General features: G+C 40.8%; 1 protein-coding gene across 7 annotated transcripts in view; it reads left to right on the forward strand.

Moving 5' to 3' along the window:
• DNAJC6 (DnaJ heat shock protein family (Hsp40) member C6) overlaps positions 1–19152 on the forward strand; it is a 187221-nt gene that overhangs the window by 158377 nt on the left and 9692 nt on the right. For all 7 annotated transcript variants that reach the window (XM_074380965.1, XM_074380964.1, XM_003921465.4 and 4 more), the window contains 7 exons: positions 319–512; positions 608–688; positions 3948–4382; positions 7027–7161; positions 11305–11373; positions 14422–14541; positions 18831–19094. In XM_074380965.1, coding sequence (XP_074237066.1) covers positions 319–512; positions 608–688; positions 3948–4382; positions 7027–7161; positions 11305–11373; positions 14422–14541; positions 18831–19094 — 1298 coding nt within the window. The remainder of the gene's footprint in view (positions 1–318; positions 513–607; positions 689–3947; positions 4383–7026; positions 7162–11304; positions 11374–14421; positions 14542–18830; positions 19095–19152) is intronic.

Here is a 19152-nt window from a genome sequence, read left to right on the forward strand (position 1 = left end):
TGTGGGCTTATTGTACTATTTTAATAACGGATTTTGCTGCATCAGTGAATACTGGCCAGTCATATCAGCCATGCTTTCCAGAATGCTTTTACATGCAGTAGCATCCAGATTTGTTGAGCAGGCATTATTCTTCCCTTTTCTCTAGATTAGGAAACTGAAGTTCAGAAAAGTAAAGTAATTTATCTGGTTATGCTTGAGTCTTTCTTAGACATGAGTCTTAGATTTATCCTAAGAGTCAACCAAAGATGACTTCTGTGCCGAACATCATACTGGTTCCATTGTTTTTCACCGATTTTATCTTTTTAAATCTTTATTTAGGCCTGAGTTAGATGCATGTGATGTGCCAGAAAAATATCCTCAGCTATTTCAGGTGACACTGGATGTAGAACTACAGCCCCATGACAAAGTAATAGACTTAACTCCACCATGGGAACATTACTGCACGAAAGATGTCAATCCCAGCATCCTCTTCTCTTCTCACCAGGAACATCAAGATACGCTGGCCTTAGGAGGTATGAGTCACCTGGTGGTTTTGTTTTTCAAGATGAAGCCTCCTTGTTATTATTTCCTGGGTCTCATTGATGCTGCATGGTCTTTTGTCTTGCAGGGCAGGCTCCAATAGACATCCCTCCAGACAACCCCAGGCATTACGGACAAAGCGGTTTCTTTGCCTCTCTCTGTTGGCAAGGTATACAAGTGTTTCTTTAAGTTATATCGTTTGAAGATTAAGTATTTCTTCTGTAAAGATGTTGGCCCTAAAAGCAGACTAAAGTAAAGTAGCACTTAGAGGTCATTCAAATCAGGTACAGGGACTCCCACCTGTAAGCCCAGCACTTTGGGAGGCTAACACAAGAGGATTGCTTGAGGCCAGGAGTTCAAGACCTGCCCGGGCAATAAAGCAAGATCCTATCTCTACCAAAAAATTTAAAAATTAGGTGGGAGTGGTGGCACATGCCTGTAGTCCTAACTACCTCAGAGGCTGAGGCAGGAAGACTGTTTTACCCCAGGAGTTCAAGGTTGCAATGAGTTATGATTGCACCACTGCACTGCATTCTGGGTGACAGAGCAAGACTCCCATTTCTAAAAAAAACTTTTTTAATTAAAAAATGTTTTTAAAAAAAGACATAATTCAAGTTTACATACTTCCAATTCATTCCCTTTCAAATCAGGCAACTTCCCTACTTTCAACTCAATAGAGTCTCTTAGAGTGATGCAAAAGGCTATTTTAAGATGAATTTTACCTTCTCTATCTGTGCTGTGTTTTGGGCCACATCTTTCCTGGACTGACAAATGAGTGTGATGTTTTTTATGATCTCCCTTTAGACTGCTGCCTCTGTAATGAGATACACACAGGATTCTATCTTCTGCTCTCAACTAAGTATTATAAAAATATGAAATCAGCATTTCCCCCAGGGAGCCATAACCACCAGCAGGGCAGGACTGAGCTTACCCTGCTGCAGAGAAAGCAAACACTTGGCCTATATATCTCTGCTCTTGCTTTAACAACCATACCAGAAATCGAGGCTCGATCACTGTGTTCTTTTCTCTCAAACCTGGAGGTATTTTCAGAATCCTTCTCAATATAACTCTTCCAACTGCAGCCAGCAGTAGCCTGACATTGGCATCCTAATCAATACCCATTGGCCATCCTTGCTTTAGAGCTGGCTGAGGTTAACTGTGAGATTCATTGTAGACATGAGTAGTCAGGGATTGGGTATGAAAGGGGTGGGGAACTGGCTGTGGTGATGGTCTATCTGAAATTCTCTTGATTGACCTTCCTCTGCTGTGTGAATGTAAGACAGAATTCCCATTGCCTGCAGGTTTCAGTTTGATGGAAAAGCTGTTCATAAAATTCCTTTGAATTGAAAGACTTACTTTCAGAATTTTCTTTTGAGAAATGGAACTAGCAAACTCCTTAAATTTGGAAAACCCAGTGGTGTCTGAACAGTATGTAGATTCCTCATCCCCTATTGGTTTTTCTTACCTCTTATTTTCCTCACAGTGAGGGCTTTTAATAAAACTTCACTCTTAGCTTTCCACTGTCATTTTAGTAAATAATTCAGAGATAATTCCTGTAGGCTCTGACATAGGTTTTAGCATAGATGCTCACTCTCTTGTCTGAACCTCTCAGAGCCAGGTATGTTTAGGAATGCAGAAGTTTTTGGATTTTAGAAGGGAGATATGGTGCCTAAACTGTATGTAACTCAACATCCCAAGTGATATCTCAGACAATCACCTATACTCACACATATTAACATTTCTGCAGTAGAACATATAAGTAATAGCCCTAATGAGATAAATGAGGACTGTAAGTATCTTCACATTCATTCCCATCAGGTTCCACCAAATGAATTCATGTCAAACTTAGGAAAGCCTTTCCCTTTTCTTAGCTTTTTGCCGTTTAGAATTGGGAAGAAAGGATGTGGATCTGTACTTGATTTGGAATGTGGGTCTATCTGGCGTTAAATAACAAATTTTTGTAGAAAGATCTGTCTCAGGGAGGGCTGGGAAAGTCACTTCTTCCCCAGAGGAGGCCTCTTTCCTTCTGCTCATTTTGTGCTGAAAGTACCCCTTTCAGGCTGGTATAAGGATCATTCAAAGCAGAGCCCTTCTTTTTGCTTTTTAAATGTGAGGTTCACTTCTGCTCCAGACTGTTGGAGAAAGGATTTGCTTTTGGGTAAAGGACACATGGAGAAGTAAAGACAGTGCGAAGTGTCAGCAAAGGACTAGCAGATAATGGTTTGGACCCGCCACCCCAAAGCACCTAGCATAGTGCCTGAAAAAAACATCAACATGTAGGTACTACTTACTGTTGATTGGAGTGATTTATAACATTGTCTCATGTATTTCTCACAGTAGCCTGTGACTTAGGTACTATTTATTTATTTAGACACAGTTTTGCTCTGTAGGCCAGGCTGGAATGCAGTGGCATGATCTTGGCTCACTACAACCTCTGCCTCCCGGGTCCAAGTGATTCTGGTGCCTCAGCCTCCCGAGTAGCTGGGATTATAGGCACATGCCACACGTACAGCTAATTTTTGTATTATTAATAGAGACGGGGTTTCACCATGTTGGCTAAGCTGATCTAGAACTTCTGACCTCAAGTAATCCTGTCTCAACCTCCCAAAGTGTTGGGTTACAGGCATGAGCCACCACACTTGGCCGTTAGGTATAATTTATCCCCACTTTGCTAAGGAGGAAACCAAGGCACAGAGAAATAAAGTAACTTGCCCAGTGTCACAGAGCCAGTGAGATTCAGTTCTTGGCTGTCTGGCTCCAGAGTTCCTGCTCCTTACCCCTGTTGTACCAGAGCGAGCATGGAAAATCAACACCAAGACAAAAGTATGCCAAATTGCAGGGTCTTTATTGCTGGCAGCCACGGAGGACTCACATCTCTCCAACCCGTGGCCCTGAAAGGAGGGTGTCAAGACCTTTTATACCCGTAAACCACCTCTTGGGTAGGGGTGAGGTTGAGGGGCTTCGGACATTCTGAGGGCCAGTGGACTTTAGACATTCCGATTGTTACTTAAGTGGTTTACGGAAGTCAAGATAAGCGTTAGTTTATATATTGTCTGGGTAGGTGGAAATTACAGGACTTAGTTACTTATTACAAGTCGCAGGGGCCAAGATGGTGTGCGTTTGGACTGCTTGCCTATCACATTAGGGTTACAGAGAGCAGTTTCAACAGAAAACTGAGGTATGGTCGAGGTATGCAGTTTATGGGGCTTTAACCATGTCACACCCCAGCACTCTACTGTCTCTCAGATGCTCAATAAGTGGTAGCTAAATACATCAAGTGAAATACATCAAGTCTTCCACTGGTAAGGGTCTGAAGGCCCTGTTTGCTCAGGGCAGAATCTTTCTTTCTGGAATTATATACTTATGTTACAACAAAACCCAACAATGGTGTGGTCAACAACTAACCTCTTAATACTGGCCTTCCTTAGATCAGAAATCAGAGAAGTCATTCTGTGAGGAGGACCACGCTGCCCTAGTGAATCAGGAAAGTGAGCAATCAGACGACGAACTTCTGACCCTTTCCAGTCCGCATGGCAATGCCAATGGTGACAGGCCTCATGGAGTCAAGAAGCCCAGCAAAAAGCAGCAGGAGCCAGCAGCCCCTCCACCCCCTGAGGATGTGGACCTTTTGGGCCTGGAAGGGTCTGCAGTGAGTAACAGCTTCTCCCCGCCGGCGGCTCCTCCCACCAATTCTGAACTACTGAGTGACCTGTTTGGGGGTGGAGGTGCAGCTGGTCCCACCCAGGCTGGACAGTCAGGAATGGAAGACGTGTTTCATCCTAGCGGACCTGCATCCACGCAGTCAACACCACGGCGCTCTGCCGCCTCCACCTCCGCATCTCCAACCCTGAGAGTGGGAGAAGGTAATTTTTTCTGTGTTGCAGTGAGCCTCTCAAATTCAAACTGCAACCTTTGGGTCAAAGAGGTAGAATTGAACTTTCCTAATAAGCTAGACTTTTTTGATTTCACGGAAAGTCCTTTAGATGTCTGTATCTTTATTTAAATAGAGAGCATAAGAGAAAATAGCATTTTGGTAGCACACTAAGGTAGTGTAAGAGTAGATGTTTGAGCTTCACACTCTTACTTCTGATTTTCTTTGTTTAGGACCTCAATCCCTGAGCTGCATTAGTTATGTCTGCTTAAACATATTGATTGATGAATTATTATTGAGAAACATAGCTAATATTTGTGGAGTATTTACTATTTTGGAATTTAATACTAAACATGAATAATTCTCATAGAATCCCAATAAATAAGTACCATTCTTATCCCCATTTTATAGTTGAGGAAGTGGAAGCATAGAGTTAAATCGGTTTATACATTTATATGACTAGTAATTGACGAGGCCAGTGTCCAAACCTAGGCCATTTGACTCTAGAGCTTTCCCTCTGTTTTCCTATAATGCCTTCCTGAAGTTATAGTTTTCCAGATATACTTTGGCTATCCAGAGAAGGGTTTGGTTCTTTGAAAATACGTTTAAGTGACTCATGCCAGAAGCACAGCTTCCTAGAACAGAGCAGTTGGTACTAGGTAAGGAGTTTGAGCTCCTTGGGGCTCTGTTAGTTTCATTGTTTCAATGCCAGAGACTCAACCCTTCTACTACAGGTCATCTAGGATTTTCTGACATTTGTAAGACAGTGTAGTTGGGTAAGCAGAGATCCAGTACAGCTTCTGAAGAACCAACTCAAATCAGCTGCCCCTTGGTACTATCACCATTACCCAAGATGACTTCACATTAGGAAGGGTAAAGAGAAATGTCTCAACTCTTCTGGCCTATAGTATCCAGTAAGAACTTTTTTCCCCCAAGCGTATCCTTCACAGAAGGCTCTGGACTGGTCTTGACCTGTGGTGGTTCAGCTGGAGGCTTCCTTCATGAGTGTGGGTCTCAGAATCACAGAGTATTGGTGTTGAGACTCAAGCTCCGACGTTAGCTATTGCTGGAGCTGGGATTGAATTCACGTGTCTTGAATCCCATGCCAAGGCTATTTCCTCTGTACTTCTGTCTATACGGCTTGTTGTTGTTGTTGTTATTGTTGTTGTTGTTGTTTTGAGATGGAGTTTTGCTCTTGTCTAGGCTGGAATGCAATGGCGCAATCTCGGCTCACTGCAACCTCTACCTCCCGGGTTCAAGTGATTCTCCTGCCTCAGCCTTCTGAGTAACTGGGATTACAGGCATGTGCCACCATGCCTGGCTAATATTGTATTTTTTTTTTTTTGGGGGACGGAGTTTCACTCTTGTTGTCCAGGCTGGAGTGCAATGGCACAATCTCGGCTCACTGCAACCTCTGCCTCCTGGGTTCAGGCAATTCTCCTGCCTCAGCCTCTTGAGTAGCTGGGGTTACAGGCACGCGCCACCATGCCCAGCTAATTTTTTGTATTTTTAGTAGAGACGAGATTTCACCATGTTGACCAGGATGGTCTCCATCTCTTGACCTCGTGACCTACCCGCCTCGGCCTCCCAAAGTGCTGGGATTACAGGCTTGAGCCACCGCGCCCGGCCCCTAATATTGTATTTTTAGTAGAGACGGGGTTTCTCCATATTGGTCAGGCTGGTCTCAAACTCTCAATCTCAGGTGATCCCCCAACCTTGGCCACCCAAAGTGCTAGGATTACAGGCGTGAGCCACCCTGGCCAGCCCTTTCATACAGTTTTAACTCACCAAAGAAAAAAAGCTCTGTCAGGAAAACAGTTTCCAAGATAGCATAGTACTCAATGATTGCATTTTAAGACTATGCACCTGCAGTGACTCTCACGATTTCATTCATCATAGTTTCAGGTAGATAATGGCATTCCAATGCCAGAAGGGGCCTTAGACATCAGTTAATTCTGTACCTTGTATTATAGACAATGAAATTGAGGCTTAGATATATTGATTGACCTGTCCGAGGATATCCACTGGATTAGTGGCATACCAAGATCTAGAATGCAAATATTCTATCCCGCCAAGAGAAAGCAGAAAGAACACCAAGTCTAGAGTTAAAGACCTGGATTTGAATCCCAGGACTAATACTTAATTATCTGTGTAACATTATTGAAAAATCTTCTCAGTTGTAAAGTGGGGATAATACTTACATATTAGCATTGTTGCAAAGACTAAATTTTGAGCTCTTGTCTGGTGATGTTAGGCAGTTTTAAATATTGGAGATGTCTCTAGTTTAACATAAATTGATATTTTAAATGTGCTAAGCATGGTAAGAAGGGATAATAGTAGTTAACAAATAAATCCTGCTCTTAGAACCAAGGTAGGATATATGGCTTAATAAGTTTTCAGCTAAGACTTCACTGGCATAATGCTCTCCTCACATCTGCTGGGCGACAGATTAGCATTGTGTAGCAGCGATGATGTTGACTATGGTTCATCCAACAGATAAATCCAGAGTACTCCTTTATCCACAAAGATAGGAAATTCTTGGAGTCCACTGTTAGCTCTGCAGGAAGTGACAATTCTTTGACATTTAGTGAATAAACTCACAGGACAAATAAATATATTTTCCCATTGTTTTCTAGGTGCTACCTTTGACCCGTTTGGAGCACCTTCCAAACCATCAGGTCAGGATTTGCTGGGTTCTTTTCTGAACACATCCAGCACTTCCAGTGACCCCTTCCTCCAGCCCACAAGAAGTCCTTCACCCACAGTACATGGTAAGAAAGTATTTTATATTGTGTTCAGTGGAACATAGTTTTTTGCAAGATGTCAGTAGGCGCTCATATACAAAAGCACCCTTTGGGTCCTTTTTTGGTAAAAGCTTCCTCATACAGTACATCTGTGTTTTTGAAATTAACAACTCACATTAACATATTAAAAGCTCTGAGCTGTCCTACAGGACAAAAGCCTGCTTAACTTTGTTTTGCGCTGCTTTCCTAAAACCTATTTGACTGTGGTATTCTTTTTTGCATTAGAGCTACATGGACAGAATTATAAATGACCCTTGATTGTAGGACTTAATCATTATTTTACGTACCAATGAGAAAGAAAAAAACACTGCCACTATGAAATGGCTGGAAGATACATCTTGGTTAGAGAAATCTCTGAAATGGGGAAACATATGTCTTAATAAAATATATTAGTAGTCCACAAAATTGGTATTCCACAGAATAAAGTTTGGGATATGATAGCCCCTAGTTATGTGTGGCTGTTGATGATTCGAAATGTGGTCAGTCTGATTTGAGATGCACTCCAAGTATAAAATCCATATGAGATTTCAAAACTTAGTACAAAAAAGGCATGTAAAACATCTCATCAATATTCTTATATTGATCATTGATTAAAATAATATTTTGAACATAGTGGGTTAAATAAACTATATTATTAAAATTAATTTCCATAGTGTCTTTTTACTTTTTAAAGTGGGACTAGGAAATATAAAATTACATATGTAGCCCAAATTGTATTTCTATGTTAGAGACTTAGGTTATATAGAAAGAATAATCATCACATCCATTTATAAGTACGAAAGTGTGTCGGGTAGGTAGCATTGGTTAAAACTGGAGCTCTGCACTGAGGGATAAATAGCTTTGAGCTAGAGAGTTGTAGCTCATTCCTGATGCTGAATGAGCATTATTGGCCACAACCTAGAAGGCGACATATTGTTGAAGGCATCTGAGCTTGCTTGGAGAATGCAGTCCAGTCATCAGCTGACTTTGGGAAACCATGCCCGTGCAAAAGGAAGATGACTTTTGCAACACTGGTGAAGCTGAAACTTGCCTAAAAAACGAGTCCAGGAGCAACTTTTATGGTTCTTTGCCAACTAGCCTTGAATCTCAAACTATTTGAAGTGCATCCACAGGACAACATACAAGAAATTCACCCCTCACCTGAGTCTTGCTTACTTGAGAGAGTCTCCTGATTGGATGTTGACGGCCTGTGGGAGGAAAGATGCAGGAGTGTAGGCTAGAGTCAGTTTTGGCTCACTCATTTAAAATGTTAGGCCATGCCATTGCTCTGCTCAAAATGCCTCCCCATTTCACTCAGCATGAAAACCGAAGTCCTCGAAATGGCCTGTGCAGCCCTGTATGCTCTCACATCCCAGTGCCAGTGACCGCATTTCCTATTCTCCCCATCTTTGCTCTCTGCATTCCAGCTCTGCTGGCCTCTTTGCTGTTACACCAGCTGTTTCCTCTGTCTCGTACTCTTCCCCGGCATCTGCATGGCCACGTCCTTCACCTCCTTCGAGTCTTTACTCAAATGTCACCTTCTCAACGGAGTCTACTCTGATTCCTCCATTTCAAATCGCAACTCATCTCCCTGCCCTACTCTACATTCACCCTTTGGTTGTGCTTAATAACTTCCAGTATACGCAATAATTTACTTATATGTTGAATTGGTTTTGGTCACCTCTTTCTCTCTTCATTAGAACATGAATTCCACAAAGGCAGGGAATTTTGTTTTGTTTACTAATGCATCTGTAGTGCCTAAAAGAATTACTGGCACATAGTAGGTGCTATCTTTCCAATGTTAAATATAAAATGAATTAACTCATTTTTTCCCATAAAAGTTTATTTGATGCACAGTGATAGTATCTGTAAGGCTATACATTTTCCTGATTTTAACACTTTGAAGTTATTGTTTTGATAAGAGTACTACCCTTTGTGTCCCATGGACGCAAGTGTTCATACTTGGCAGCCTGGCAGTTTTGTATCCAGTTTTCTGTTTCTGATGAGCTGATTAGAACATGATGTTTATCACCCAGTTTAGGCCAGTTAGCACTCCTTTGTTTTGTGGTTACATTTCTCATTTTGGCCTGTATTGTGCTAGTACGTGGAAATAATTTTCTCCTCTCCTTGTTGGGAAAGCAATGATCATTTCACTGTAACTGAATCAATTCACCATCTTCATATAGGATAGAGTATAGATGACACTCAGAAGTCCGCTGTGTGAGGTCAGATTACCTACCTCCAAATCCTCAGGGTACTTCCCTCAGGTTTCTACAAGGCATCGACAATCTCTTGTGAAAATTAAAAAAAAAAAATTACTGCCTTTGGACTCAACAAATATTTATTGAACATCTATTTTGAAGAGAATAATTTCTTGGGACATAGTGTTAGAAGAACAAATAAATAATTATAATAGAAGGCAAAATAGAGACTAAAATACTGGGTAATTTTCTGTTATCTTTCCCTTTATCTATTTCTGTCTCTCTAACAGACCTTAAGTTTCTTGAGGATAGGCCATGCATCTTTTAGTCTCTGTCCCCTGGAGTGGTGTCTTGCATGTGGTAGGTAGTCATAAGGGTTTGTGGGTTTGATTAGCAATAAGTTTGATGCCCACTTCTGCATCTTAGTTGGATGTAAGACTAAGATCAGAGCTTGAAGGAAACCAGATAGAAAGTATTAGCAAAACCGTCTAACTTCCACCTCAGTGGAATGGGTTACTGTGGAAAAACAGAAGGGAGAAATAAAAAAGAAAGAATTATTATTGCGGATAATGGCCTATTCTTTTTAACTTGATGGGAAGGTACTAGATGTCTCGGTTGGTACTAAGTAAACAAAACAACTAAATAAAAAATTTGGAATGCTAATCCTGGTGCCTTCTGGTGCTGGTGGTGGTGTGCATGTGTGTGTGTATGTTTTAAATCCCAGTTGCAATGTCAGTTTCAGATTTGCATTTTAATCATTAATTTGTGTGGGCAAAACCTGGAGGTGCCTCAGAAAGAAATTCTTTCTTGTGGCATCGTGTTTCCTATATAGATGTGGAAAAAACTTACTACCAACATGTACTCCTCTAGTACACCTGAAATTCCTTTTAGCCAAATATTTCTTTTAAATTATATGTCTGGAACTTTGAGGGGGGTCAGAATGAATGATTTTGAAGCTGTCCTAAGTTTATTTTGAGCATCACAGACACGTCCCTGACAACCAGCCTAGTGATGGCATATAGCCGCTGCCCAGTCCATGTTCTGCTTGACTGATCATTATCAATTCATGTCACAGCAGAGAAAACAAAATGTCAGTCTAAGTGGATTTTGCCTCTATACTTGTTCATGCTTAGCAAAGGTAAACTGAGTTTAAGGTATTTTCCTCCTCTTTTCTTTTTCTTTCTTTCTTTCTTTCTTTTTTTTTTTTTTTGTTGTTTTGTTTTTGAGAAAGAGTCTCACTCTGTTGGCCAGGCTGAATTACAATGGCATGATCTCGGCTCACCGCAGCCTCCGTCTCCCAGGCTCAAGCAATTCTCCTGCCTCAGCCTCCTGAGTAGCTGGGATTAGAGGCATGTGCCACCATGCCCAGCTAATTTTTGTATTTTTAGTAGAGATGGGGTTTCACCATGTTGACGAGGCTGGTCTTGAACTCCTGACCTCAGGTAATCCACCTGCCTCAGCCTCCCAAAGTACTGGGATTACAGGCATGAGCCACCATGCCTGGCCTCCCCCTCTTTTCTTATTGCCCACTGACTCTGCGTTAAGTTTAGAGGTGGGACACACACATACGATAGTTCTTTCTTGCCTTCAAGTAGGACTTACAATTGAACGGAGACAGACACAGGCTCAGTTACAACTCAAAGTGTGTGGATATGGAGGTAAAACCGAAGTGAGACAAAGCAGGAGCAGAGACAGATAATAGGTAGTTTCTGTCAAGCCTTATGTGAACAACCGTAGGTGAAGGCAGAACATGTGGAGGGTTGCAGAGTGTGGCAAGAACGCAGAAGCAGGAGTGGATTTCTTGACATGTTGCGGGGGCCATGCAGGCTTCCGGGATGGAATGGCATTATCCTGTGTGAACTCAGAAAAGTAGGTTCTGGGCTCTCTTGTTCTCATTCTTTTTCTTTCTTTTTCTTCTCCCCATTTGCAGCTTCTAGTACACCTGCTGTGAACGTTCAGCCAGATGTTTCTGGAGGTTGGGACTGGCATGCTAAACCAGGTGAAGGTCCGCAGGTTATTTTCTGTACACATTTAGCTCATTGCAAAAGCATAATCCTTATCCAAGATGAAGTGAGTACTCGCAGAGTATTGTGGCCTGCCTGTGTCATTTGTGTCACTTTCTCCTAAAGATTCATATTCTGGAAGAACTTTTCCCAATTCACTTGATGACATGATAGTGCTGCTTATTATACACCATTTAACTTTTCTAAGTTTCATTTGCTGAATGTCTATCTTGACGATAGAATCAGATGGATAAGGATATATTATCAAACTCTATCACTTGGAAACTTGGACTTTTTGGCAAGTCTGAGCCTCAGTTTTCTTATCTGAACAATGGGGATAATAATTTTGGTCCCACACAATTGGGTAAGTTTAAGTAAAAAAACTTTTATGTAAGAATTTCTGGCATAGTGTAGATTCTGACAAATGTGAATATTCTTCCTTCTTTACAAAGTACTTATTTCAGGGCTGGATTTGTCAGTGATAAATAAGGTCTTCTCCTCATGACCACTGTGGCATTTATGGAGCTGTCTTGTGTGACTGCTTTCCGGACACTGAGCAAGTTTACACGTGCACAAACAGACCCATACACAATGGGCTTATCACAACAACTTTCTGAAGCAGTTGCTGTTTCCTTTCTTCTTTTATTGTAGCAACCCCCTCACCACAACATAACATTTACCCTGCCAGTAATTTCCAAGTGTACAATACAGTATTATCAGCTACATGCACTTTTTGTTGCACAACAGATCCCCAGAACAAACCTATCTCCCCACTGACCTTCCCGCAAAACTAAAACTCTACACTCCCTAAGTAACTCCCTACTGCTTCCACCAGCCCCTGGCAACCACCGTTCTACATGAGTTTGACTACTTTAGATACCTCCCATAAGCAGAATCATACAGCATTTGACTTTTTGTGGCTGGCTTATTTCAATTAATGTAATGTCCTCAAGGTTCATCTGTGTTGTAGCATGTGACAGGATTTCCTTCTTTGTTTTTAATTTAAAAAGTTTTTTGGCTGGGGAGTGGTGGCTCATGCCTGTAATCTCAGCACTTTGGGAGGCTGAGGTGGGAGGATCCCTTGAGACCAGGAGTTCATGACCAGTCTGGGCAACATGGCAAAATCTCATCTTTACACAAACACAAAAAATAGCCAGGTATGGTGGTGTGCGCCTGTAGTCCCAGCTACTTGGGAGGCTGAGATGGGAGAATTGCTAGAGCCCAGGAGGATGAGGCTGCAGTAGGCCGAGATTACACCACTGCACTCCAGCCTGAGTGACAGAGTGAGACCCTGTCTTGAAAAAAGTTTTTTTTTTTTAAATTGACAGATAAAATTGTATGTATTTGTCATGTACAGTGTGATGTTTTGAAGTATACATACACTGTGATATGGTTAAATGTAGCTAATTAACAAATATATTACCTCACATGGTTTTTGTGGTGAGTACATTTAACATCCATTCTCTTTGAATTTTTCAAGAATACATTAGGTCATCATTAACTATAGTCACCATGCTGTACAATGGATCTCTTGACTTATTCCTTCCATCTAGCTGTAATAATATATCCTTTAACCAATATCTCCTCATCCCTGCCCTACCTCCAACTACCCCAGCACCTGGTAACCAGCATTCTACTCTTTATTTCTATGAGACCAACTTTTTTAGCTTCCACATATGAATGAGAACATGCAGTATTTGTTTTTCTGTGCCTGGCTTATTTCGCTTGACATAACGCTCCCTAGGTTTATCCATGTTGTCTCAAATGACAGGAACCCCTCCTTTTTATGGCTAAGTAGTATTCTATTGTGTATATATACCATATTTTGTTTATCCATTCATCCATTGATGGACACTTAGGTTGATTCCACATCTTGGCTGTTGTGAATAGGGCTGCAGTAAGCATGCGAGTGCAGGTATCTCTTTGATATACTGACTTGATTTCCTTCAGATATATTCCTAGTAGCAGGATTTATAAATCATAGGGCAGTTCTATTTTTAATATTTTAAGGAACCTCCAAATTGTTTTCCATAATGGCTGTACTAGTTTACATTCCCGCTAACTGTGTTCTTTTTCCTCTACATCCTTGCCAACATGTCTTTTGTTTTGTTTTGTTTTGTTTTGTTTTTGATAATAGCAATTATGACAGAAGTGAGGTGATATGTCATTGGTTTTGATTTGCATTTCTATGATGATTAGTGATGTTAGTATTTTTTTATACATCTGTTGGTTTTTTTTTTTTTTTTTTTTTTTTTTTTAAGATGGGGTTTCACCATGATGGCCAGGCTGGTCTTGAACTCCTGACCTCAGGTGATCCACCCACCTCGGCCTCCCAAAGTGCTAGGATTACAGGCGTGAGCCACTGCGCCCGGCCACACATCTGTTGGTTCTATACATCTATTGGTTTTCTTCTGGTTTTCATCTGTATGTTTTCTTCTGGTCATTTCATAGTTTTGGGTCTTACATTTCAATCTTTAATGGATTTTGAGTTGATTTTTGTATGTGGTGAGGGATAAGAGTCTTTTTACCCTGTTGCCTTCTTACTCCGTTGATTGTTACCTTTGCTGCACCGAAGTTTTTGCTTGATAATTGTCCCATTTGTTTTTCTTTTCTTGCCTGTGATGTTGGTTTCATATTATTTCTTATTTTTTAAAACCAATGGTAAAATGTTGAAACTCAAAGATGTTAAGTAAGATTCCCAAGGTCACTCAGGAATTGGCAAAGCCAGAATCCTGATCCAGACCTAACTTCAAATCCCATATGAAAGAGTGAAGTCAGGTGACATGAGGACCTGGAAATAAACGCTGTAAATAATAGTTCACATTTGTGTCCTGGAAACAGCATCTGTCTTTTCTGTGTTCTGTTCTTGTTCAAGGCCACCATTCACCCGGGTCAGGGAAACAGGGTCTAGCAACTTCTTAGACATTTTCAAACCCTGTCCTAATTTGCCTAGGTGATGAATGAACAGTAACTTTGGAATTCTGATTTTCAGAATTCAGCCTCAAACAACTAACTCATTTTCAATGACCCTATTTCCTTTTCAGGAGGCTTTGGAATGGGAAGCAAGTCAGCTGCCACCAGCCCAACCGGATCCTCGCATGGTACTCCCACCCATCAAAACAAACCCCAGACTCTGGATCCTTTTGCTGACCTTGGGACGCTAGGTACAAACTCAGATCGAGATACAAATAACATTTACTTATAGCTCCAAAACCTCAAATTTCAGTCTTTGGTGTTATAGCAAGCTGGTATTGTCACCTGGAACCTCAAATAGTGTGTATTCTTCAGCTGTCCTCTGAAACCTGAGATTAGCTTTTTATTAAAGGAAAATGGGGATCAGATATGGGATTAGAAATCATCTTTATTGATTCATTTCTCCTGTACCTAATTCTGGATGTGTAGCATGAATAAAGTTAGAGCTTTCTGGGGCTCATAGCTACAGAGTTTGGCTGCACAAAGGTAATGTATAGGGAGATGGTATGAGACAGGGCCGCTGAGACGGATTTGTGCCATGTGATGCCACCACTGCAAAATGCTTACTGTGATGCTATGATGTTACCTGCGAGAGCTTCACACCCTTCCCCTTCTCTCCATTAACTGTGGTGCTCTTCGGTCAGTTTGTAAAGTTCTGTACAGAAAATAGACTCAAGTATCATATTTCCAGAATATTTTCACCACATGTTAATAGTTGTTATAGGATAAGTGTTCTGGGAGCAAGTGAGTTTGGGAAACACTGGTTTCAGTGGATCTTGATTACCACTAAGAGGGATACAGTATCCAGAGTTCTCAAACTGATTTCACCAAGGAGCCTGTTTTCAAGGAGGGATTCATTGGACTGCTGCTGTGTTCTGAAACCTTTTCTTCTTCCTTTTTCCTTCCTCCTCTAGGGCAGTGCCGATTTGTTAAATAAGGATGGGGGAGCCCTGACACAAAGGTTGATCTTGGCCATATTGATAGTTTATGATCTCAGAAAGCCGTCTTGAGGCATTTAGAGCCAGATGGAGGGAATGTGAGCCTGGCTACCACTGTTGCCTTATACTTGTGTCAGCATCTTTATCTTCCATGCTGTACTATTTAGATGTTTTTTGCTTTTAAGAACTCTCAGAATTATTTTATGCAGTCATTTTCTTCTCCGCCTTTCTTTGTATCTGACAATTTCAAATTTTAAAAGTAATAACATCAGATGAAATTTTACTTGAATCTCATTTATTGTTTATTTTTAATGCATTTATTCATCTAACAAATATTTATGAAAGTGCCTTCTAGGTGCTAGGACTGTTTCAGTAAAAAGAAAACCAAAAAACAAAAACAAAACAAAACTCCTGCCTTAATAAAACTTACATTATAGAAGGGGAAACAAATAATAAATTAACAAATATACAATATAATGTCAAATGATGAAAATGATAAAAGTAACTGTTAATAGTTATTGGGGCCGTACTATGTGCCAGACACTACTTGAAGTGCTTTACATATAACATTTCATTTAATCTTCCTCTTAATCTTTTGAAGTAGTTACTGTTATAATCCTTGTTTTACAGATGAGGAAACAGGGACACAAAAGGTTAAGTAACATGCACAAATCACAAGCTTTCAACACCAAGAAGTCTAGCTCTGGAACTTGCACTCATAAAAAATTTAGAGGTTGATGAAGCTGAGTGTGGGCAGGGGTATCAGTTCGGTTTATCCCGTCAGTGGTTTTCTACCCTTGAGCATTAATTCCCTCATTTCACAGGTATTTTTGAGTACTTACTGCACGGTAGGCATTCAGGATGTAATAAAGAATCAAGGCAGATGACATTCCTGCTCTTTGAAACTTACGCTACAGTGGGAGAAAGAAACTTTAATCAAAGTAAAATAGCCACTACTGTAGAGGCTACCCAAGATGGAGCAGTTTTTAAAAAGCTCCCCAGGGAATTCTAATGCAGAATCAAGGTTGAGAACCACTGCTTTAGCTTTTAATGAGGACAGCAGTAGTCTCTGGATTTAGCTACCACTTTGTATTTCTGTTTGTTCTCTGCTTCAATAGCATTAACAATTAGAATTGCTGAGCATAGGGAGAAAATATTCTAGAAGGGTAGACATCAGAGAGTCCTGCAATGTTGATGAGTCCCATGAGTGTGGGATCAGCGCCTGCTTTTTCACCACTGTATCTGCAGCCTGGTATCTAGAGGATGCTTAATAGTGTTTCCTAAATGAATAACTGACAGTGTGGTAGGCATATGACAAGTTTTTCATCATTCTTTTAGGCTTTTCTATATTTACCAAATTTTAAAATAAAAAACATATATGTTCAGAACAAAGTAAGCTTCCTTAAATATAAAATAAAACCCCAGTATAGAATGAATACCAAGTCTTAGGTGTTTGTTCCTGTGCTATTGCCGGGGGGCTCTGGGACATATGAAAAGGGACTTCATGCTGCTAGTTACGGAATGAGTGGGGTAATGGCAAGCTTGAAGACAAGCCCTGTCGTTATATTTTCCTATTGCCAAATATTTATTGAGCCCTGAAGATGTATCAGGCATGTGCTTGGCATATGAGCTTACATTATTTTATAATATATAATGTCTCTTTGTTTGCTTAATTTAGGGGTTGTGAAATACTTTCATATAGTTGTGTCTTTACAGTATATCTGTGATATAGACATAGTTTTGATTAAACAGATGAAGAAACTGAGGCTCAAAGGGCTGAGATTTTTTTTTACCCAGTTTTAGAAGATCAAAGATTCTCTATATCCTGTTTTCAGCTATATTCTTAGTGCCCCGCATAGTACATGATACATAGTAATACTCGCCAAATAGTGGTGAATTAGTGTACATATGAATGAATGAATGCAAGAATGAACGATAGAGCTGAACATTGAACTCAGGTTGATGCTAAGTCCAGTGATAATGATACATTTCCAGTAGGGAAGGAAACTGGAGCCCCAGGATCAGAATAGGGAAAATATAGAAAGGAGAGAGAGCAAGGGATGAGTTATGGGGAAAGGCTCAGCAATTAGGAGAGGAATTACGGATTACTGAGTGCAGTAAAAGAACATGACATTTGGAGGTAGGATGTACATGGTCTAATCCCAGCTCCGTTAGTTAGCTGTGTGATCATGAACATATCAGGAAACCTCTTTGAGCTTTTAATTTCCTTATCTTTAAAGTAGGGCCAGTGTTACTACTTACTTCCTAAGAGTGTTGTGTAGATCAGAGAGCAGTAATGTACATAAACACATTTTGTTAATTCTAAAGAGCTATATAAATATTATTATTATTATTTTTTTTTTTTTTTTTTTTTTTTTGAGACGGAGTTTCGCTCTTGTTGCCCAGGCTGGAGTGCAATGGCGCGATCTCGGCTCACCGCAACCTCCGCCTCCTGGGTTCAGGCAATTCTCCTGCCTCAGCCTCCTGAGTAGCTGGGATTACAGGCACACGCCACCATGCCCAGCTAATTTTTTGTATTTTTAGTAGAGACGGGGTTTCACCATGTTGACCAGGATGGTCTCGATCTCTTGACCTCGTGATCCACCCGCCTCGGCCTCCCAAAGTGCTGGGATTACAAGCTTGAGCCACCGCGCCCGGCCATAAATATTATTTATTATTGTTGCTTTAGACCTACTGCATGAAAGGGTCTTTGGAGATCAGCACATTTCAGTTTCTCATTTTACCTCTTTAAATGCAAGCCACAGCTGGTTTCCATATTTTGGACATAGCCCAGCTTGTATGCAGTGAGTGCTTAAAAGTTTTGGAGATCATGGAATCAAGATTCTACTTAAATTCCTGGCATGAAATACCATCATTTTTAAAGATTGAATAAGATCCTTTGTCCTATTTAAAGTTTTCAAAATGTTGGCTGTTTTTGCTCTCCTTCAGTGAAATGCAAGTAGTATGAAATTAAAACCTACTTGTGAAATTTCAAAAATCTTTATTTACTCTTGGGCATCAACCATGCTTATACTTAAAACAAAAACATGATTAATCCTAATAATTGAAGTTTAAGTAGCACCTTAATGAGTGGACTTACTCTGTTTTATTCCCTATTCTTGTCATTTTGTAGTTTTAAAAAAATTTTATTCTAGTGAAGAAACAAAATCTGCTTAGAAGATGGGAGGGTGGGGAAGGATGGCACAGTGGGAAAAGCCAGGGTTTTTTTTGACTTGGAGGCAAAGATCCAGAATCAAGTCTCGGTTCAGCCACTTGCTGTGTGCCTTTGAGAAAATCATTTAACTGCTCTGACCTGCAGTTTGTTCATCTGTAGGAAAAATGAGGCCATTAAAACATACTTAAAAATGTCATTGTGGGGATTAAGGAAGTAACATGTATGCCTGCAATTCCTTTATCTATATTAGGAAGATTACTTATGCTATCAATTAAGGGAATGGCCATTAAAGTCACTGCAAACAGTATCTTAAGACTCAAGAGTTAGAGGCCACTTTTACCTTCTTTATCCCTTTTTATTTCTTTAGGTAGTTCTTCATTTGCCAGCAAACCCACCACACCAACTGGATTGGGTGGAGGATTCCCACCTCTCAGCTCGCCACAGAAGGCATCTCCCCAGCCTATGGGTGGGGGGTGGCAGCAAGGAGGTGCCTACAACTGGCAGCAGCCACAGCCTAAGCCTCAGCCCAGCATGCCCCACTCGTCTCCCCAGAACCGACCCAACTACAACGTGAGCTTCTCAGCCATGCCTGGGAGCCAGAACGAACGTGGGAAAGGATCGAGTAATTTGGGTAAGGATGATGGCATGGGCCCTAGCTACAGGGCAGCTTGTTTGTGTTGTCATACTGC

Source organism: Saimiri boliviensis, chromosome 11 (assembly GCF_048565385.1).
Source record: "Saimiri boliviensis isolate mSaiBol1 chromosome 11, mSaiBol1.pri, whole genome shotgun sequence".
NCBI classification, from domain to species: Eukaryota; Metazoa; Chordata; class Mammalia; order Primates; family Cebidae; genus Saimiri; species Saimiri boliviensis.